A 19,397-nucleotide genomic window follows, 5' to 3' on the forward strand; every position below is an offset into this window, starting at 1 on the left:
TGGGTCAATGCCCTCAGTCCAAGCAGCATATGAAAAGGATTCCTTCTCAGGTTAGTTTGTATCAAATGGTCAAACTTTGAAAGCTTGTTTCATCTCTGCAGCTATGAATGGAAGTGCCTTCTCAGTAATATGCCAAACTAAACACACCTGTGCCCTCTTTGCACACACACATACACACACACACACAGAGTGAATGGGCAGATTTAACACGTATAAAAGCATCTCCTGAAAAGTGAATATTGAGAGCTGTCACTGGGACACACACACAAAACAACAAACAGAAAACCAACAAGAGAGACAGATGGACAAGCAGATGGGGAAGATGGAAAACTGACAAGAGCCACAGAGCTGGGGTACATCTGTTCATGGAGATCTGCTCCATGGAGCACCAAGGGTCACTCCAGAATGCTCACAACTGCTCTCCAGCGATGACCGCAGGGACTTGATGCCAGAGAGATCCTGCAAGAGTTCTTCAATGCCAGCTTTCAGAGGCTCAGTTTACAGCCACAGGCTCATGTTTTGACAGTAAGAGGTTGCCTGAGCTGTGGAACCTACCCCAGGTACGTGTGGCCTATAGAGCCATGTCTGCCATAGCAGTTGGTTCCCCCAACACAAAGATAAGGTAATACCCCAATCCACACTGGTGACACCTATGTCTCTCAGCCCTCTCTTCTGCTTCAGAAACCTCTGAGCAGTCTCTTCACATCTGTCTCTAGGTCCCAATTTCTCTAGTCTCACAAAGAGACCTTACCTGATCTCAGTTGTTTTATCCTCCCATTGCTTGCACTGGGGTCCACGGGCAGGAAATCTTTAAACCAAGTGATCTCTGGGTCTGGGTTCCCACTGGCTGCACAGAGCATCGTGGCTGTTCGTGTCCGCTCCACCACTTTCAGCTGGGGCCCCATATCAATGTTTGGGAAGCCAGGAGGTAACTGGTCCTCTGGTGGTAGAGAGCAAAGGAAGAGTGGTTAAACACAGCCTGGGAATCAGGGCAGCTGATGGAGCTGCTCAATGGAACACACTGAGGAAAGCATCAAGCAGCCTTGCTGCCTGTGTACTGCAATTTAAAACAAGGCAACAGTAAATGGTCCAGAGATGGTTTGTGAAAATGCATTATAGAGTAAAATTCAGCAGTTTATCCATTCTGTGGGACTAATCTAACATCCTGCATGAAGATTCTATATTTAAATGCAAACTCTTAAAACCCTTTGGGGCATGGGAGCAGTCACATCAAAGTAGTTCCAGGTCTTGTACTGAATCCCTCAATCAGGGAAGTGACTGGCACTCTTTTGCTTTTACAGCAGAAGCTGTGAACACGTATGGCAAAGATCCCTGCATCACAGAGTCACATTTAAAAGGAGGGGTTCATCTTCCCTCTCCAAACCCCACCGTATGAAACAAACTGCACGAGGAATAATGGCAGTGACTGTGTGAGGAGGCTGTGATTTTTAGCTTTATTCATTCAAATAGTGCCCTAGAAGAAGAGAGATGTGGCACCAGCACCTAGAAGGCACACTCAACTGAGCTTCCTGCTTCCTCTCAATCTTGCCTTTGCCTTCACTAATGAGGGTGAGGAGGGCAATCCTAGCCCGTGCTGCCTGATTTGTGGTAACTAATACAAAACCCCAGTGCTTCCCCCATAATCTTTGTCACAACCTCTTAACTCCTAGGGAACAGAGCTGTTTTACACTGCTACTGCTCAGGAACATGCCATTTTTCCCCCCCAGAAAATCAGCCTTTGAAGGAGGGCAGCTTGGAGAGAGGATACTGGCACCAGGGTGAGACTTGATAGGGATTCTCTGTCATTTCAAATGAAGCATGTTGGGGAATGGCATTGAATCCATCCCAAAAAGCAGGTGAGGGAACAGAAGGGAAAGAACAGAGGATTTAAAAAGGGCAGGAGTTTTTAAAAAGTAACATACATCACCATCAGCTCCCAGCGAAAGCAAGAGGAGCTCTCACAGCAGCAGAGATGGTGGAAAGCCTTGCCTTGGTTGGGACACATCCCTGCCCATTGCAGGCACTACCAGAGCTCACTTCCTTCTGCTGGCACATTAGGTACTGGAAGGAATGGAGCCAAACTGGGTATGGCTGAGCCCACAGAGGGTGGAAGAAGAGAGAAGTGGCCTTGCTATGGTGGGTGCTTCTTCCTCTAAGAGCAAAGCAGAGCTGCCAGATCCCAGCACTGCTCTACACAAGCTCCAAACACGCATGCTTTGGGTAACAGATATTACACATTGTTGTGCCTCACACTCCACTTCTACAAAGCTATGAAATCACGAAGGCAGAGCTAAAGGTTTCTGCGGTGCTCTGATACTCGAGGCCAAGAAACTCTTGCCCAGTGCTGTTATTAGCAGTGCACAGCTACTGCAGAGAAGAAAAGGGTTTAAATACCTCAATTGTGTGTTTAAAAATGCGCATTGTTTCCTTCCTCTGACCACTGCTGAAGCGTTATAAAGGATCTATTGTGACTCACTGGAGAGTGAAATGTATTAACCACATCTCTCCTCATATATCAAAGGAATCTGACCACCAACAAAACCACGGAGCATTTTATAACTGTTAAAGTAATACAGATCCAGTATGGACAATAAATGTCGTCGTTTCAGTGCATTTGAAGCCCTTCTAAACCAGGCTATTGCATTCTAAATGATAAACAGCTTTAACCAGGCACTGAAACCAAACCTTTGAGCTCTCAGTTCACCAGGCTCTGCTTGGGCATCATAGGAGCCTCCAAACAGTGTGTGACCCTGCAGATCCATGTGCTACAAGCCCCCAGCCCCTTCGTGAGTGAGCCTGGGACAGAAGGAGCCTGGGAATTGCTTCCAGCTTCCAGCCAGGCAGGCTTTTAACGTCTTCCCTTCCCTCTTGCTCTTTAACCAGGCGGTGGTGTGCTGCGAAAGAGCTGGGGAGCTGCTGCCGCATTGGCTGCAGATGACATCATTATTGATTCCTGCTTTCATCCTGCTCCCTGGTGCTGCTGCTCCACCTGGCTCAAACCCCCGGCCTTTAATTTCATCAACCAATTAATCCAGAGAGAGAACAACGCTCTTGACTGGCGGGGTGTCTGCGTGCACGTGTGTTGGGCTGGGGGAGGCCTGCTACAACTATTCTTACTGAGTGTTTCTAATTAAACAAAAATGTTAATCTTGCAGCACAATGTGCAGAATTCCTCTGAGTTTAATTAAAACAACTGCGACTTGAGGCGTGATCAGATTTGAGGATCAGATCAGTGGAGGACGCATCTCCGAACATCATATATTGCACTGATTCAAGTGCTCAGATTTCCTTCCTGCCAGGAAAGTGAAACTGCTTTCATCCCCTGACTAGATTCCCTGTAGTAATGCAATTACAACCTCAGCTCAACCCCCATAAGACATGCACACAAGCGCCCTGCCACCCTCCCCATCAATCCCCAACCACCACCCCATCAAACCTGTTACCAAATAAATAAATAAGGAATGGCTTGGATTGTGAGTTCTCCTTCTAAAAGCAGCCCAGGCAACCGCAAGAACAAAAGAACCAAGGCACAAGCTGAAGATGCTTCAAGGGCGCATCTGGGCAGCTGCCTGCTGCTATCATGTTAGCTCATGCAGGCAGATGTTTTCACGTGTTGTCCTTGCCACATTAACAGAGCACCCCAAACACCTTGTTCATACCTGCTCTTAGACTGAGGTGCTTAAAGACACCCCCGATGAAAAGCTGATGATTTACCTCAAGGCCACTGAACAAAGCAGAGTGAGAAAGAACAGAGGGATGCAGAAAGAGAAGAGCACTTCAGTGTTCATCTATAATAAATCCTACTAGAGGATGTGCCTCAAACCAAACCGGGCGCATGCGCTGGCACACACAGGGTCACACAGAACAAGCATGGGTGGCACTTGCTGCCTCCCTGGTGCTCTGGAAGGTGGCAGCTCTGTGGTAACCTAATTGGCTGTGCTGGAAATGTGGATGATGAGGAAAGATAAAGCGGGTGGTGCTGCTGCTCTTCACCCCACAGGGTGTGCACAGATGTTTAATAATGGAGAGGAGAAGCAGTGAGCGAGCATTATGGGCGCTCTATGTGTTGAATGCAGAAAGTCGCAATGAGGATGCTGCTCAAGTGAGGAAGAGGAGTCATTTTTTGCTCTTTGAAGACATGTGGCCCAGCTCATGGATGCTGTCAGGTCTCTTAAGCAGTCAACTAGCCTTGCTTCAGGGTGGAGGAACCAAGAACACAGAGATGAAGCAGCTTGAGTGACAGGAGTTTTAAGCTGAATCAGGATCAAAATCCAGCACTCCTGGAATTTATTCCTGTTCTTTTCGTTAACTTCATGAATACTTACAGCTGTCCCCTCCCCCAGGCATCCTGGCATTATGTGCCTTGGGAAATTACAAGTTCTTTCCATCACTGCATATGTATCTGCGTCTTAGTTAACTGTTACTTCACAGGCAAAGACAATGCTAATACATGGAAGAGTCTGAGTAAATGCTCTGTAGAGTCCATTCATTTTGATCTGAAGGTTTTATTATGAAAACAGAAATAGCCTAGCAATGTTATTAAAAATTTGCAGCCTTATAAACAATAAAACATGCTTAGACCTGTGTGATGGACCCCATAGCAGTGCAAGTAATCCACTGTCTTCCCTGGCTAACGTCTCCCTAGACACCCTCCTTAGAAAGGCATCTGAGGTAACATCACTCTGACATTATCCACAAGCTACACAAGTGATCTGCTTCCAACGCTGCCTGATTTTCAGGTCACTATAAGAAAAGCAAAACAAGTCAAGTTTGAAGCAAGACTGCCAAGAACTTGTCAAGTGGCAAGGTCACATTTCCAAGGGGCCGGCTGCTCACGAAGATGCGCTGCTGGGGGGCCCCATGCTTTCTGCTGAGCATCTAGAACTGATTTATCTTTAGCTCTTGCTGATCTAAAGCCAACCATTGCGAAAAGCCCCAACCAAACAGCAGGGATCTGGCTAGAACTTTAGACATGCCCACACCAGATCTCCTCTTGGAGTAGGAGACGTGTGAGGAAAAACACAGGCCAGAATTGGTAAGAGAAATGTATGACCAATTCCTAAAAAGACATCACCAGGGAAAAACTACAAAAAGAAGTTTTGGAAGTCTGTCCATAGCAGCTTGAATCATGCTCTGGTACCAAGTACCACAGCTCTTGCATGTCTGATAACTCCCCTCAATTTTCCAGAGTACAGTAATCCTCAGGAAAAGACTGCATCAGCCAGCACGCAGCAAGCAACAGATCAGGGCACAGTGAATTTTGTTCCATTACATTTAACAGGACCAAGCACTGTTTTTTATGGGATCACACTGTATTTATTACTGACTCCCAAAGGGAGTCTCCATGGAACTGTCTCTATCAGCTTCAACAGAGCAAAGCCCCAAACCAGTCTGGCCTCTGCCTGAGCCTCAGCTCGTGCCTCCCAGCAGCAGAGGCAATGCAGGCAGAAAGCTGAGGCCAAGCTCCCCTGTCCCCTCAGCTGCAGCTAGCATGGGCCAGCCCTTCACAGCACGAGGATCTCTGTCTCAGGCTACTAAACAAGTAAATAAAAAGTATGATCTGTACAGAGGAAGCAGTAATGATAATAAATATGTCATCTTTGCTGGGAGCGTGGAGCTTACAGAATGATACCAACTGGGAGCTGGGTGCCTGTGCCAAGTCACTTCCTTCATGCCTAAGTTATAATGAAAAATGACAGCAGCTGGAGTCAACAATAACTGGAAAATGCTTCCCAAAACCACTTTCCTTCCTTTTCTTCAGGCTCTGCAGCAATCAGGTTTGCAGGCACTAGGTCTAGCCAGCTGTGGAAAGAACAGCGAGTCTCCACAGCCCTATCAAAACTCAAATCCCTTGAGAAGCAGAGCAGGAAGGACAAACAAGCCAGAGTAGCTGCTGTTAAGAGACTGTGTAAGTTGAATGGTGTCCATCACAAGCTCTGCTTCCCAGAAGCTCCCCAAGGTTTCCTCTCCTGTAGCTTCCTGGTTTTAAGTGAATGCATGTGGATTTCTGTCTGGGTCTGATCCAGGAGTAGTCATGTACATAAGCAAAAGGGGTTTACTCTCAATCACTCCAGCAGCTGCATCTAGGAGGGAAGAATGTATTATTCATGTATTATCAAGAACAGACATGTTCTTGTCTGTTCATGAGACTGTTCTGCACTGAGGTTGAGGATATCTATCCTGTAACTGCCCATGAATGTGGACAGCAGGCAGGTATACACATCTGTGTCTAACTGTGATCACAACAGCAAAGCCACCAGGCTGCAACATCACTGCAAAGCCCATCCTGCCGACTATGGAAGGGCACAGGCCCAGGTTCCCCTGCTCCACAGTCCGCCAAGGGAACAGCTTCCACAAATGACAGCTCACACTCCTCTCCGGAGCTGTGGAGCTGCCCCCATCTTTATGCTAAGCATGAGTCCTGAAAGTGAGAGGAGACGGGAAGGAGGAGGAGGCCTTGCAAGGAGAGACAGAGAAAAGACAAACAGGAGAGTGGGAGAAAGCAGAAGGGGAGAAAAGGAGAGGAATAGATGCCAGAATGCTAACTTTGTGGAGCTTAGGGGATTTGTGCTTGGTCCTTTTAACTTTCCCAGCACTTGAAAGTATGGATAAAGAGGAGACAATCTTTGCTGTGGGAAAGCTAAGGAAAGATTAAGGATGGAATAACTCCAGCTGAGCAGGCAAGGGGAGGGTATGCTATACAAACTGCTTCCTTGATGCTCTTCAACAGCATCTTGGCCTAGCCCTGCAGCTGATCACTGCTCCCCAGCATTCCATGAAGCAGGTATCCTTGCTGCTCTCGCACAGTCCCAAGCTACCAAACAAGGCAAACAGCATAGGAATGCTTGTGTAACACGGGAGCAGAGCACGCAGTCATCATGTTGTGGTGGGATCAGCAAAGTGCGTAATTAGTCAGGTGGTGGGGAGATGCAGCTCCTGTCCTGTCATCTGCCTCTTCAGCTGACGTGGCTGATGCTGACACCGGAAGGAAGGGCTGCAAAAAGACACGTGCAAAGAACCTTGGTCCCTAAGGACAAGCACTGAGCTCAGCTCCTCCTTTCCCACAGATTGCAGCTTTCTTTTGGTGGAAAGTGCCTTAAAAATGCTGTGAGAATCCAAGGGATTTGTAAGGGCTGCAGCTGGAGGAAAACCTTCTCCTTTGCCACTGCCTGTAGCTAAATTCAAGGGGTAGAAACTTTGGAGTACGATTGCAGGGCACTTCTCCCAAACTGTCACAGCTCCCAAGGAATACACAGGAGTAAGTGTGAAGAATAAGGCTCCCAGCCCTCTGCAGTAACTTCAGCTAGACACACTCCTGTCATCAAGCACTGTTCCAATCTCCTGACAGATCCATCCCACCACGTACTGCTAACAGAAGGTTAAATGCCACGCCAGGCAAAGGAGCTACACAAAGATTCAAGTGCACCTACACAAATCTGTCAGGCATGACTGGACCACAGGCCCACATGCTTAAAGGCAGCCAGAATCTTGACAAGACAGAACCTGCTGGGTGGGCAGCAGAAGGGATATTCCCTGCTACAAGGGGAGGTCAAGGGCTTTGCCATGTGCCCTTTATGTCTGGTCTTTATTTACTGCTGTACATTGGGGATTTGCAGACAAATTTCACTCTGCACTATGAAGGATGTGCTCAGTGTCTGTTCAAACAAAAGGATTCGAGAGAACACTGAAGAAAAAGCAACTGGCAGAGATGCAGAGCTTCCTTATGAGGATCACACACTGCCTGGAGCACCTAAACCTGTTGTTAGCCATGCTTGCTGCAGAAATGATGGCTCCTACTGGAAGTACCATGGCTTTTCTACAGCCCCTTCTGCTGCTGGCTTCATCAATAGCCAGCGTTCCCAAGCTCAGCTGCCTTCAGGAGCTCTCAGGCAGGTATCCACCACTACCTTCTTGCCTGGGTCACTTGCATTGCCCTGTATTTGAACAGAGGACCCCACACATCTTCCCCCCTAAAACGGGTTAGTTTTAGCTAGCAGCCCAGCTGAGTGCTTCACACGGTGATGCTGCCCATCTCTGGGGTAAGAACAGCAAACATCCAGAAGCATCCACAGCACCAGCATATTGTTCCCTCCCCCACATCAAGTTCAGGGAGCAGACTTCAAACAGATGACATGAAGGAGGCATCCATGTAAACATCCTCTATAGGGGAGAGAAGTGAAAAAAGAACCAGAACAGAAATGAAGAGGGGAACTGTTTTCTTGGTGAGAGCATCAGCAAAGGACCTCTGGAAAGGGGGAAGATGGCCAGAAGGGCAAAACAGGTATCTTGCTCAAGGGAAGAGGACTGGCATTGATAATAACTGCACAAAAGCCTCTGCAGATGCATACTCAACCTCAGCCCATTGAGTTATTCCCTCAATGAAGGTTTCCTAGGGTATGTGAATGAGTGGTGCCACGTTTCTGAGGAGGATGATGGAGAGATTTTGGTGCTGCTTATGAACCTGGGCAAGGAATTCTTATTGGAGGGGAGGGAAGATCATACTCATTGGATAATTCAGGCTGGAAGGCAGCTCAGCCCATCATCCAGTCAAGCCTCCTCAAGTGGTACAGTTTTAGCTTTGTTTCTTACATAGGGATTTTACTTTGCAAGAGCAAACCAGACCTGACAGTTCAAACAAAGCAAAACAAGGAGGACCTGTGCCTTGGCCATGCATTTTTTAACAGCTTTCCCACTGCTAGGAAGGAGCAGAGAGGCTGGAAGCTCCTCTTCCCCTGTGACACTGACACATGGCAGGCAGGCATGCTCTTACCTCGGAGGACGGTGAGCTTGGCATGGACGGTGACCTCCCCATGAGGGTTTTGAGCAACACACTCGTAAATGTTCTCATCCCGGGGAGTGCGGAGGGGCTGGATCCTCAGAACAGCACCTGCACTTTCATCAAATTCAATTGTCTGGGGGATAAAGGGGAAGAGAGACACACAGTAAGCCTCTTTGGCTTGGGAGTGCAAGGTTTGTTCCTGCTTCGAAAGGTGGCACAAGCATTTATAGAAGCACACACACTCACAAACACACTTCAGCAGCTGCCTCGCAATCCCCTACACATAACTGACATGGTCAACTTGTCTCTCCACTGACCTCAAGGTGACAAGAGAACCGTCACAAGCCAAACCCTGTCTCTGACCCCCCCAAAGTGCTATGTACATCTCCAACACTTTGAAAGAGGGAGCCATGGTGATGGTGTGTGTGGGGTGGGTGTTCAGAGCACAACTGTGATGGAGGAGGAGGAAGCAGAGCAAGTGAAAACAAAATAAAGATGAACCCCCGCCTTGTTCCTCCATCTGCATGGGCAGCTGACACCACAAAGCTCCTCTCAGCACACAGCTGCCTGGCAGGGCTGAGCCCCACAGCAAATTCCACACGATGACCTCCTAGTCCTTGCTCCTCCACTCTCATTTCTATCTAAACAATGCCAATTGCTTGGGTCTGGTTGCCAGCAACTGCAATGTTACTCCAGGCTGTCCCAGGGTTAAAAGAATGAGCCACCGATGAGCCTGAAAGGTGCGTTTACAGAGCTGAAGTGCCATCAGCTTACTTGGGGTTTCTTAGGGAAGGAAGAAGGCAGCTTTATATTATGTCCCAGGAGGGGAAAAGAAACAACAAAAAACTTCAATAAGGTAAGTGAGCCAAGATTCCCTTGCTTTGGAACAAGCCCAGCTGTTGACATGGCCAAGAGCTTGCATTTCACTCCTGCTGCTGTTAAAACTCCTCCCCTTCCAAACCTCCCTTTATTATCAGGCCTGAGGATGGCCAAAGAAGAGCACTAGCTGGTTTGTGTCAGTCTCTCCCCTCTTCACAGAGGTACAGGTTTCAAGGACATCTCTTACCTCAAACCTCTGAGAGTTCACTTTCTTCCCTTTCTTGTTCCAGGTGACACGTGGCTTTGGGTCTCCAGTCGCTTGGCAGACAAAGGAGGCCACCCCTCCTGACACACCAATTTGGTCCACGGGTTTCTTAATGAACACAGGGGGACCTTTAAGAGAAAAAAGAAATTCCCATCATTGGCACAAGGAAAAAGAAATTCGACTAAACCCTGTTTGTAATTAATAGTTGCGTTATCACTGCCATTCTCTAATGATCCCAGATGAAATGAAACCTCTTGGCCTGTTAGGAAACAACAGTCTCTATCTCCATTTCACATACAAAGAAGCTACAGTACAACATGATTACAACAAAGAGATTTCAATGCAGTGATGCTGCAAAGTTTCTTTTGCTTCTGAAAAGAGGACTTTTAAACTGTTTTAGCACTCTGCCCTTGCTAAGTCCAACTAATAATCACCACCAAAAGCTGGTGAGCCTGCAAACAACACCCAGAAACACTGAGTTGTGCTCCCCAAATCCTAGCAGATGACTACAACATCAAGGAATGGGGGACATTTATAGGAACATACCCAAGGCAGGGGTAAAAGGTAAAATAAATAGTGTAGGAACTTGACTTTAGGATATGAAACCTCCTTGGCTTGTAGTAGCTCTGTTTTCATCTGCAAGTGCTTCCTCTGCCCCTCACTGGTACATGTACACAGCAACAGATAAGCCCTCCTTTGGAACAGGACACAACCCAACAGACAGAAGCTGTGATCATTTCAAAACAATCCAGTTGTCAAGACCAAGAGCATGGCAGCCAAGTCTGCAGTCAGCTCCTGCAGTTCCCCCTTCCCCTCTCCTCATCATGAGCCATCTGAGGAAAACAAGGGATTCACGCTGCTGCTGAAGCCAAAAGCTCTTCAGACTCCTCTCATAACCAGATGCTCAAAGGTGCGGTGATACCTGAACACACTCAGAGCCTGGGCTGTGGTTTAGGCAGCCTGGACCCAAAGGAATACCACCCTGCCACTGACTTCCATCCATGTCTGCCTGCCTTCAAAAGCTCAGAGGAGAGAGGATGCCAGAATGGGCCTTCTGACCAAGGGAGGTGTCAGTGGCCTCCTCGTGATAGGAGGATGAGGCCAGACGTGTCTGTGCTGAACCTGTATTGCCTCCATCCTCTGGGAACCCTCTCTCCGTGCTCCAACCTGCCTTCCCTGCACAGTTTCCTCTCATCTAGTTAGTTGGAAATTGATTGAAATATTGAAATGACGAGGCCACAGCTGTGTTCAAATAAAATCACTCAGATCATAAAGTTGCCGTCTGTTATTCTTGAGAAAAGCAGAGCACGTGACTCTGAAACGTGCGTATTTAGATGTACATGCTCCCAGCCTCTAAAGTAAGATGGAAAGAGCCTACCACAGAGCTCCAGAAGAGGGCAAATGGTAGCTAGAGCCAAGTCTCCAGGGTCTTTTAGGGGTTGAAAGATAAAAGGAAGCATGCTCCCCTTCCCTGCCTGGTGTGGCCAGCAGGATATAAATAAAAGCCACTGAGCAAGCTCACGTGATGCAATCAAGCATTTGTTTCCATGCTGGAGGTAAATACAATTCGCTAGAGCTGTTTATGTCCCCCTGAATGCTGTGTGTACAAAGCCCCAGCTTTATAAATATCCAAATCTATATTTAGAGGTCAGCAGTCTTTGCAATGTTACCGCTAAAGGTTACCAAGCAAGTCCCGCTGGAGGTAACAGCACTGGGGAAGCATCGGAGAAAGGCAAACCCAAAACCTTGCTTCAGGCTGAAGTACAAATGCTCCCTCTGCCAGCAACCTGACTTCCTTCCTCTCTTCTCCTCAGTTCAATATCTGAAGAGGTTGCGGAAGTCAATTCCGAAGGTACAGGCAAAAACATCCAGGGCTTTTAAGAACACTTTATTGATGCAAGTTCATTTCCTAAAATAAAAGCCCCTAATAATCCTTAATGTCACATATACATTTAAATGAGTGCATGCAGGATGATGAGAGCACAGCTGAGGAGGAAAATAAGGTTCTATTTCTGTCTTGAAGAAAGGGACGGTGCTCCAAAATAAAATAGCCTGCTTGGAGTCATTGCTCAGCAGCCCTTTCCGGGGAGCTCCATGGGCTCAGTGTGTGAGCTGAGCTCACCGCAGCGCTGAGCTGCCTACGACAAACTCAGCGAGAGACAAAGAAACCCACCGCGAATGCCTACCACCCAACCCGCTCCATTGTGCTACTCACTTGGAAAATGAGCGAAAATCAAAGCTAAATGCTTGATTCTAAAATTGACCGAGGCTCTGAGCTCCAGACGTTGATTCTGCCCCCCCCCCCCTCCCGCTGTGCTCTCCACCTATGCACCCCCAGTCACTGCAGCACTTGTCACTCCAGCCCACGTCGAGCGCACAACAACCCTCTCCCCTCCGAGAAGGAGCAAGCCAGCGCTATGGCAGGCAAGGTGATGATGATACAAAGCTGGAACAAATTCCTGCGTGCTGCGTGGGATTGCCACAGCTCTGCCGTGCCAGGTCCAGCCTGCAGAGAAACACCGAGCTAGGATTCGGTCTCCCGCTCTGCAAACCCCTTTGAAAGCCTCCAAAAGCAGGCACAAGGAGCCATGAGGAAGTGAAACGCTCTCAGCCTGCTCCAAAAGGATTATGTGTTTCCCCTGGTTTGCTGGACCTCTGCTTTAAATCAATGAACAGAAATCAGAGACAGGCACTTTCCATTTGACATCCCTGCACTCCAGATGTTCTAGCACTTCACCATCTTCTCTCATGGAGAGCTGAGAACAGCCAGCCTTGGAAAGCCCAAGCTGGAGTTGCACCTCAGCCCAGTGGTCACAACAGACTTCCCTTTTCCCCCTTTCTCTGCTTGCAAAGTAGCAGAACCTGAGGTTTTCTTTTCCAGTATCAAAACAGGAATGGAAAAACCCTGAGCTTAAAAGAATATTCCTGCTCCAAGAGTCTTCCTGCAGGGCATGGGTCTCTAGAGAGAGGGATGGAAAGGCCGGATGGCTGCTGTGTACCTGTGATCCTTCTCCACAGCTTCATGGAAAGCATCAAGTCAAACCGAACCTTTCACTCCTGGCCACCACCTACACACTGCCCAAAAGCAAGAGCCAGGGCAAGCAACACACGCTGGATACAGGATACAAACTGGAAGGAGGAGACACTCCCCCACCATCCATCCCATCCTGCCACCCCTTCCAGACTGCCCTGAGTCCCTGCTGAGCAGGAGCTGCAATGGGATATGGGGGTGTCCTACTGCTCCCCAGGGCACACGCACTGCAGGGGCATGGTGCAATAACCCACGTAAAAGGGCTGCACACCAGGCAGCCTTCCTCAGAAGAGGATGCTGCTGCCTCCCTTCTCCTTCCATCCTTTATTCATGGGGCACCAAAGAAGGAAAAGCTCTGCAAATGCAACCATGGAAAAGAAACCCCCACCCAACATCTCCCTGCTGCCGAGACACGGATGACCAACGAGTCTGAGCAGCTTTATAGCAAGGAGGGATGCGGGAATGGGGAAAAGGAGGGGACATCTCACCCTCTACACCCAAACGTCCCTCAGGATCTGCTGCCATGGTGAACAGACGAGGAACATGGAGACAGGCTGGCCACCATACAGCTGTCTGAAACATCAAGAGCCAAAGCCAGAGGAAAGGATGGAGAAGCCAGAGGTGTTTGAGGAGGGTGCAGAGGTCTGAGCTGACAGCAGAATGGGAGCAGGGTGAGCAAAGCAAAAGCACGGATCCTTGGCTCCCATCATCCTGGTCTCCAAAGTGAGCCCAGCACTGCCGGCCCTGCAGTGGGGTTATGGAGGGACAAGGAGGTCAGGGATGCATCTGGCCTCACAGACACATCACAGGGTGCCCTATACCGTGAAGCTCCTGAGGTAAACCCCTCAGTGCCGATGGGCACGGGACCAGGCGCTGGCACAGAGCCCTGCACCCCTCTGCCATGGCGGAGAGGAGACCCCACCGGCTCCGCTGCCAAAATGGCCAGGAGACCTCACCGTGACAGGAACTGCTGCTCTGCCCTAAGCCACAGCTGCCAGCGCCGGGGCAGGCCCAAGCTGCTCCCTCAGGAACATGGCCACCATGTTCCCTTCCAGCCGCCCCCACAGGCGAGGCCATGGTCACAGCCCGTCTCACCCCACAGACACCAAGAGATGGCCGGAGGCTGGTCCCTGACCACATCCCTGCGTGACCGACCTCATCTGTAGTGAGGGACAAGCAGTGCAAGGTGTCCCCTGCCCGGGGCTGCCCCTGAGGGCATCCCTGCTTCCCCCTGCACCCTCCAACCCCGCAGCAGGGACCCGGTGCTGAACTCGAAGCACCTCCACAATGGAGCCCGAGTGAAGACAAATCCCTGCTGCTGCTGCTGCCCCATGGAGCCATCCCTGCAGACAAAACCCAGCTACAGAACCCGTCCTTCAACAGGTTCGGCTTCCATTTCTGGTGGCCGGGTCCCCGCTGGCAGCGCTGTGGTGGAGGCCCACGCGCCGGAGCCGGGATCCAGCTCCTCCTTCGCTGGTGAATAACACTCATTATTCCCGGCCTCGGGAACGCGGTACCTGAGCTCGGCCACGGGAACTAAAGCAAAAGGCAGAGCACAGCAGGCAGGCCATTTTCTTGCTGCTGGCCAGCTTACCACAGCCTTCCCAAGCGCACACAGCAGCCCCGCTGCTCCCAGCCGGCCTTCAACCAACGGCCCCGTCGTGCTGAGCCCCCCATTTCCCTGTGGAGCTGCCTGCCATGAGTGTGCCCACACTGGAAGAGAGACTCAGGGCCCATCAGCCAGCAACCGCCTTTATCCTAGCTCAGACCCACCGAGCAGGTCCAAGGTCACCTTATTTGTGCATACACACACATATGTGCTCCTCTACCTGTCAAGAACGAAGGTGAGACCATGAAGCCATTCACGGTCAGTGTTATCCTGCTGCTCTCCCAGGCTCCAGCCCATTCCCGTAATGGGGATGCAGCGCTCTGATGCAGACTGGGCTGACCTTGGGCACTCTCCCTACTGGAGCATCCCTAGCACGGAGGTGCCAACGCTCATTGCTCACCCCTGCCTCAGTCTAGACACCACGAGCTATCTGGAGCAGGGGCCTCTCTCAGGACAGCACTCAGCACCCGGGGGACCGCATGCAACCACAGCCGCTAAACACCATGGTACAGAGCAGGGAAAGAACCACCAGAGATCACCAGAGACAGAGCTCGGGGATGTTCTTCCCCCCGCACCTCTTGGTGGGAGAAGATGAAAACCGAAAGCCAGACACAAGCTTTGTCATGTCCCCCCCACCAGGTCACGTTCGCTTCAGCGCTGACATCTCTCATTAGTTCTCAGCCCTTGCTAACTTCAAGAGCAAGGAAGGGATCCGATGGTGTTCTCGCTGGCATACAAAGGGTTAAACCCCCTCTCTTCCTCCTCCACTTTCCATCACCATTTTCCACAGCCCCTGACAGGCTCACAAGGGGACAAGGAGCACAAGGTGCTCCCCAACTACAGCCCTGGCCAGTAGCTTTTTCATCTCCCCTATAAAATCCTCTCCAGGAATGCATGATCCAGCTCCAGCCATGCACTGAGTGCTCCTTAGCTACTGTAGGAGATGTGTTTTACACACCTGGGCTGCTGCATGCCCTGCATTGGCAGGGGCTGGGTGGGAATGCTGAGCAGTGGCGGACAGCCTGGAGGCACGGCCAGAGGAGCAGAGGAACAGCTTTGTCACACCAGTGACCAGGAGACAGAGGAGAGCAGAGGGCAGGAAATCCGTAGGGATAAGGAATCATCAACAGGGAACATTTAGAATAGACATTAGGAAGAAATTCTTTATTATGAGGGTGCTGAGGCGCTGGCACAGGGTGCCCAGAGAAGCTGTGGCTGCCCCATCCCTGGCAGTGCTCAAGGCCAGGTTGGACACAGGGGCTTGGAGCAGCTGCTCCAGTGGAAGGGGTCCGTGCCCATGGCAGGGGTTGGAGCTGGAGGAGCTTTAAGGTCCCTTCCAACCTGAACCAGTTTGATTCTATGAACACACAAGAGAACTGGAGCAAGATGGAAAGGAGGGAGGTTTTCAGAGCCAGAGCAAGGAAGTGAAGATGAGGAGGAGACAAACCATGGAGCAGATGAAAACAGGAGAGAGCAGCCAAATTTGAGACAGATGGAGAGTGGGGAGCAAGAATGGGATGTTTGGAATGGGTTTGTATTTCAAAGCAGCAGCATTAGGGAGCGGAGGAGCTTGCAAGAGGGTAGAGGCAAGGAAGATGGTTCTGTGATTTACATTTATCTTCACAAGAGGAGTGAGAGCTGCAAACCGGGAGCAGGACTGATGCAGGTGATGGGGAGGGTCTCTATGGAGATGCTCAGCAAGGCTGAAAACACCCCTTTGGAAAGGTCCTGCACAGGCTCTGGCCCTCAAATGCAGGGTTTTACCAGCAGACCCTGCACTTCTTTTCCCTGCAGGCTGTTTCCCAGAGCCTCACAACTAAAGTTAAAACGAGGGGTTTCTGACAGAACAAACAAACAAGGAGTGAATTATATTCCATTTCGCCGTCAATAACTTCTCCCCAACCCAGTCGTCTTATCATCATAAAAAGTCCATTAAGCAGTAATTGGGGAGGCAGCAGAACGTGGGGCTGGTCCTCGGAACATGAGCGTGCTCGCTCCCCAACTGGCCTTTTCTGGGAAGGCAGACAGGATAATTATAGGCTTCAGACAGAGACTTCCTCTTACTGTCAGCAGCTCCTGGCTCCCTTCAGGGAGATGGGACTGGCGAGGCTGGGAAGGGAGGGTAAAAAAAGACCGAGGATGTTTTTTTAGAAGCAAAATGCTTCCACCTTGCTATTCCCCTGCTGCTGATCCACCAAAGCCTGCACCCACCTCAGCAAAGCTGGGCTAGATGGGAGTGAAGGCAGGCGTTTTCCCTGCTGGACACAGGGGAATGGCACTTGAAAGATTCCCCCCTCTCCCTTCTTGCAAGGCCCCAGGGAATGAAGGAGAGCAGTGAAGGATATGACCCAGCATGGGATTTACCACAAGCACAAGATGGGTGAGATAGATCAAGAATTCATTTCATCTCCCTTTGCTACCCTGGCTGTCCGTCCCCAATGCCTGCTCCTTTCTGATGCCAGCCTGTGCTGCCAGCTCGCACCCTGCCCCTCAGCCTGGATGAGGCAGCACACCTTCCATAGCCAGCACCGTACCAAGCTGTTCTTGCCAGGAGGTTTGTCATTTTAGGGATCTGGCACATCCATACAGGCTCCTATCTGCAACTCAGATACAGACCCTTTGGAAGAGGAGGTACAAGCCTGCAGCAGTGGAAGCAGGGTAAAACTGAGGCTACCAAAGATCTGTTCCTAGTTCTGACACCCAAGGTGAGAAAAACCACATTATCCTGCCTGCTGGAGGGGAAGCATAATCCTTCCTTCTGGTCTAGTTTTCAGAGATGGGACCAGGCCTTATCGCAGGGGAACAGCAGCTAGCATGAAGTCATCCAGTTTCAGCAGGAATACTCCAGGCTACCATCATACATCCATATGTATGGAAGGGATCTACCTCTCTCCATAGCACACAGGGTATTTGTCACTGCCACAGATCAGTCACAAACCCAATGCCTGGCACCTATCATAAAGCAAAAGATCACGCAGGAAGCCCTCAAACCCAAGCACATCCTACCCCTAAAGACAGACAAAGAACAACAAGAGCTGAAAGATCTTCCTGGCTCACTGGGTGATGATCACAGGAGCCAGTCTCAAGGTGATCTTCAACAGCTCATCTGCAGAATACCTCCAGTGTCATTGTACACCTTCATTCCAACAGATCCACATCAAGGCTGGAGATCTGGCACTCACCGGCACGCTCTGCCTGATGAATAAACCCAGCAGCTCCACGGAGGTGAGGGAGGAAGAGGACGGAGCCAAATTAATTTGACTTTATTAATTAAAACCCCCACCAAGGCTCCTCACCCCACTGCTCTGTGGGGGCTCTGTGTGTGCAGGGGGGGGAGCTATGCTCATTAATTATGCAGAGAATGCAAAGCTCTGAGCCTCTGAATGAGCTGGAAGTGAGGAGGAACCCGTTCAGAGCGGGCAGAAACGGCTCCCCAAGGCAGCTGAGATTTCTCTTGCAACTTCAAAGGACAATAAATAATTCAGCGCGCTCGCGCCACTCCGCACGCTCTCACACTCTCTCCCCTTCTCGATTTTATGCTCCTGAGTCAATTAAAGGTTTGCAGGACTCGGGGAAACTTTGTGGAATGCTAAACCACGCGCAGCTCCTTCTGTTGAGCTGGGTTGGGCTTCCTCCTTCTTTAAAGCTTTGCTTTTCCTCTTGGCCTCAAAAGGCAGCAGAAATGATGCTGTGCATTAGAGATGAAGCTGCCAGCACTGGGTTTAAGTTAGCCTGCATGATACAGCAATGTTTCATGTCTGCAACAAGCAAGACGGGACATGTTTCATCTTCCCTGCGCAATGCTGCTGTGAAAACAGGTCAAGCCGTATTCCATGTCAACTGTGTGAATCATTCATTGCAATAGCCCCTTTCAAAGTCTTAGTGGTAGATGTCCAGAATGTATTTCTAACGCTGTCTCCTGGCACTCTTCAGGTCCAGGTTAGCTGCGATCTCTTCCACAGTCACGCTGTTATCTGCTGTGCCCTTGGACAGAGCGAGTCACTCCTCTGCCAAGCCCTAACAGGACTGTTTAACGTTTGCAGTATGAGAACCCCAACCCAAGCCTGAGCCTGATTACACCAGACATCAACATGGCAAGAGAAGTCCTTGCTCAGAAAAGCAAACCTGGGCAAGCAAAAGGAGGGCAGGAGGGTTGAGAGGTGCAGTCCCAGAGCAAGGATGCTCCCAACTGCCTTCAGTGCCCACTGATGGTTCTGCATGCAGCAGATGGCATAAAACGTGACTGCGTTCATGAACTTTAACAATCCACCCAAATTAAAGGCAGCCGCAGTGCAGGGAGCATCACAGCAGCTTTCTAAGGTGGGAACTGGGACCAATTAAGTTGCAAGAGAACATCCTTGACTGGAGGGGAAGAGTGGCACAGAGTAAATGAAACTGTTCTTCAGAGATTGTGTCCCACAGGCCAACTTGAGCCCGGATTCCATCCCACACACACTCAACAACGACATTCCTCTGGTCAGGCGGCCTTGAGACACGCTTTGCTTGCCTTCTAAGAATAATATTGGGCTTGCCAGGCCACACAAAGGGTGGGAATACCCTCAGAGATTCCCTTTAGTGACCCGGGAGATTCCTATCTCTCTGGTCTTGAAAAGACACAACCACACAGCCCTTGGCAAGCAGATGGAAAGCTGATGTGAGCCAGAGCCTTGGGGAGAAAACAAATGCAAGAACCGAGTGAAAAGGACACCCAAAGGGGAAAGTCCCAAAGGAATAAGTGTTGGCTTCCTGGTAAAGCCTGACCCAGAGTGAAAGGCCTCATTCTGGCACCCAGGTCTGGGGAAGACACACTTCTCCTCTCTCACACATACTCCGTAGATGACATTTCCACACAAGGCACTTGTTTACACAACAAACAGATGCTCTTTTCCCCTAA

The 19,397-nt window shown here is 50.0% G+C and overlaps 1 protein-coding gene across 6 annotated transcripts in view; it reads right to left on the reverse strand.

Annotated features, from left to right (window-relative positions):
• PTPRS (protein tyrosine phosphatase receptor type S) overlaps positions 1–19,397 on the reverse strand; it is a 138,755-nt gene that overhangs the window by 66,584 nt on the left and 52,774 nt on the right. For all 6 annotated transcript variants that reach the window (XM_034070803.1, XM_034070801.1, XM_034070802.1 and 3 more), the window contains exons 3-5: positions 9,846–9,991; positions 8,771–8,912; positions 752–940 (exon numbers count right to left, since the gene is read on the reverse strand). In XM_034070803.1, coding sequence (XP_033926694.1) covers positions 752–940; positions 8,771–8,912; positions 9,846–9,991 — 477 coding nt within the window. The remainder of the gene's footprint in view (positions 1–751; positions 941–8,770; positions 8,913–9,845; positions 9,992–19,397) is intronic.

Source organism: Melopsittacus undulatus, chromosome 19 (genome assembly GCF_012275295.1).
Source record: "Melopsittacus undulatus isolate bMelUnd1 chromosome 19, bMelUnd1.mat.Z, whole genome shotgun sequence".
Taxonomy (NCBI): domain Eukaryota; kingdom Metazoa; phylum Chordata; class Aves; order Psittaciformes; family Psittaculidae; genus Melopsittacus; species Melopsittacus undulatus.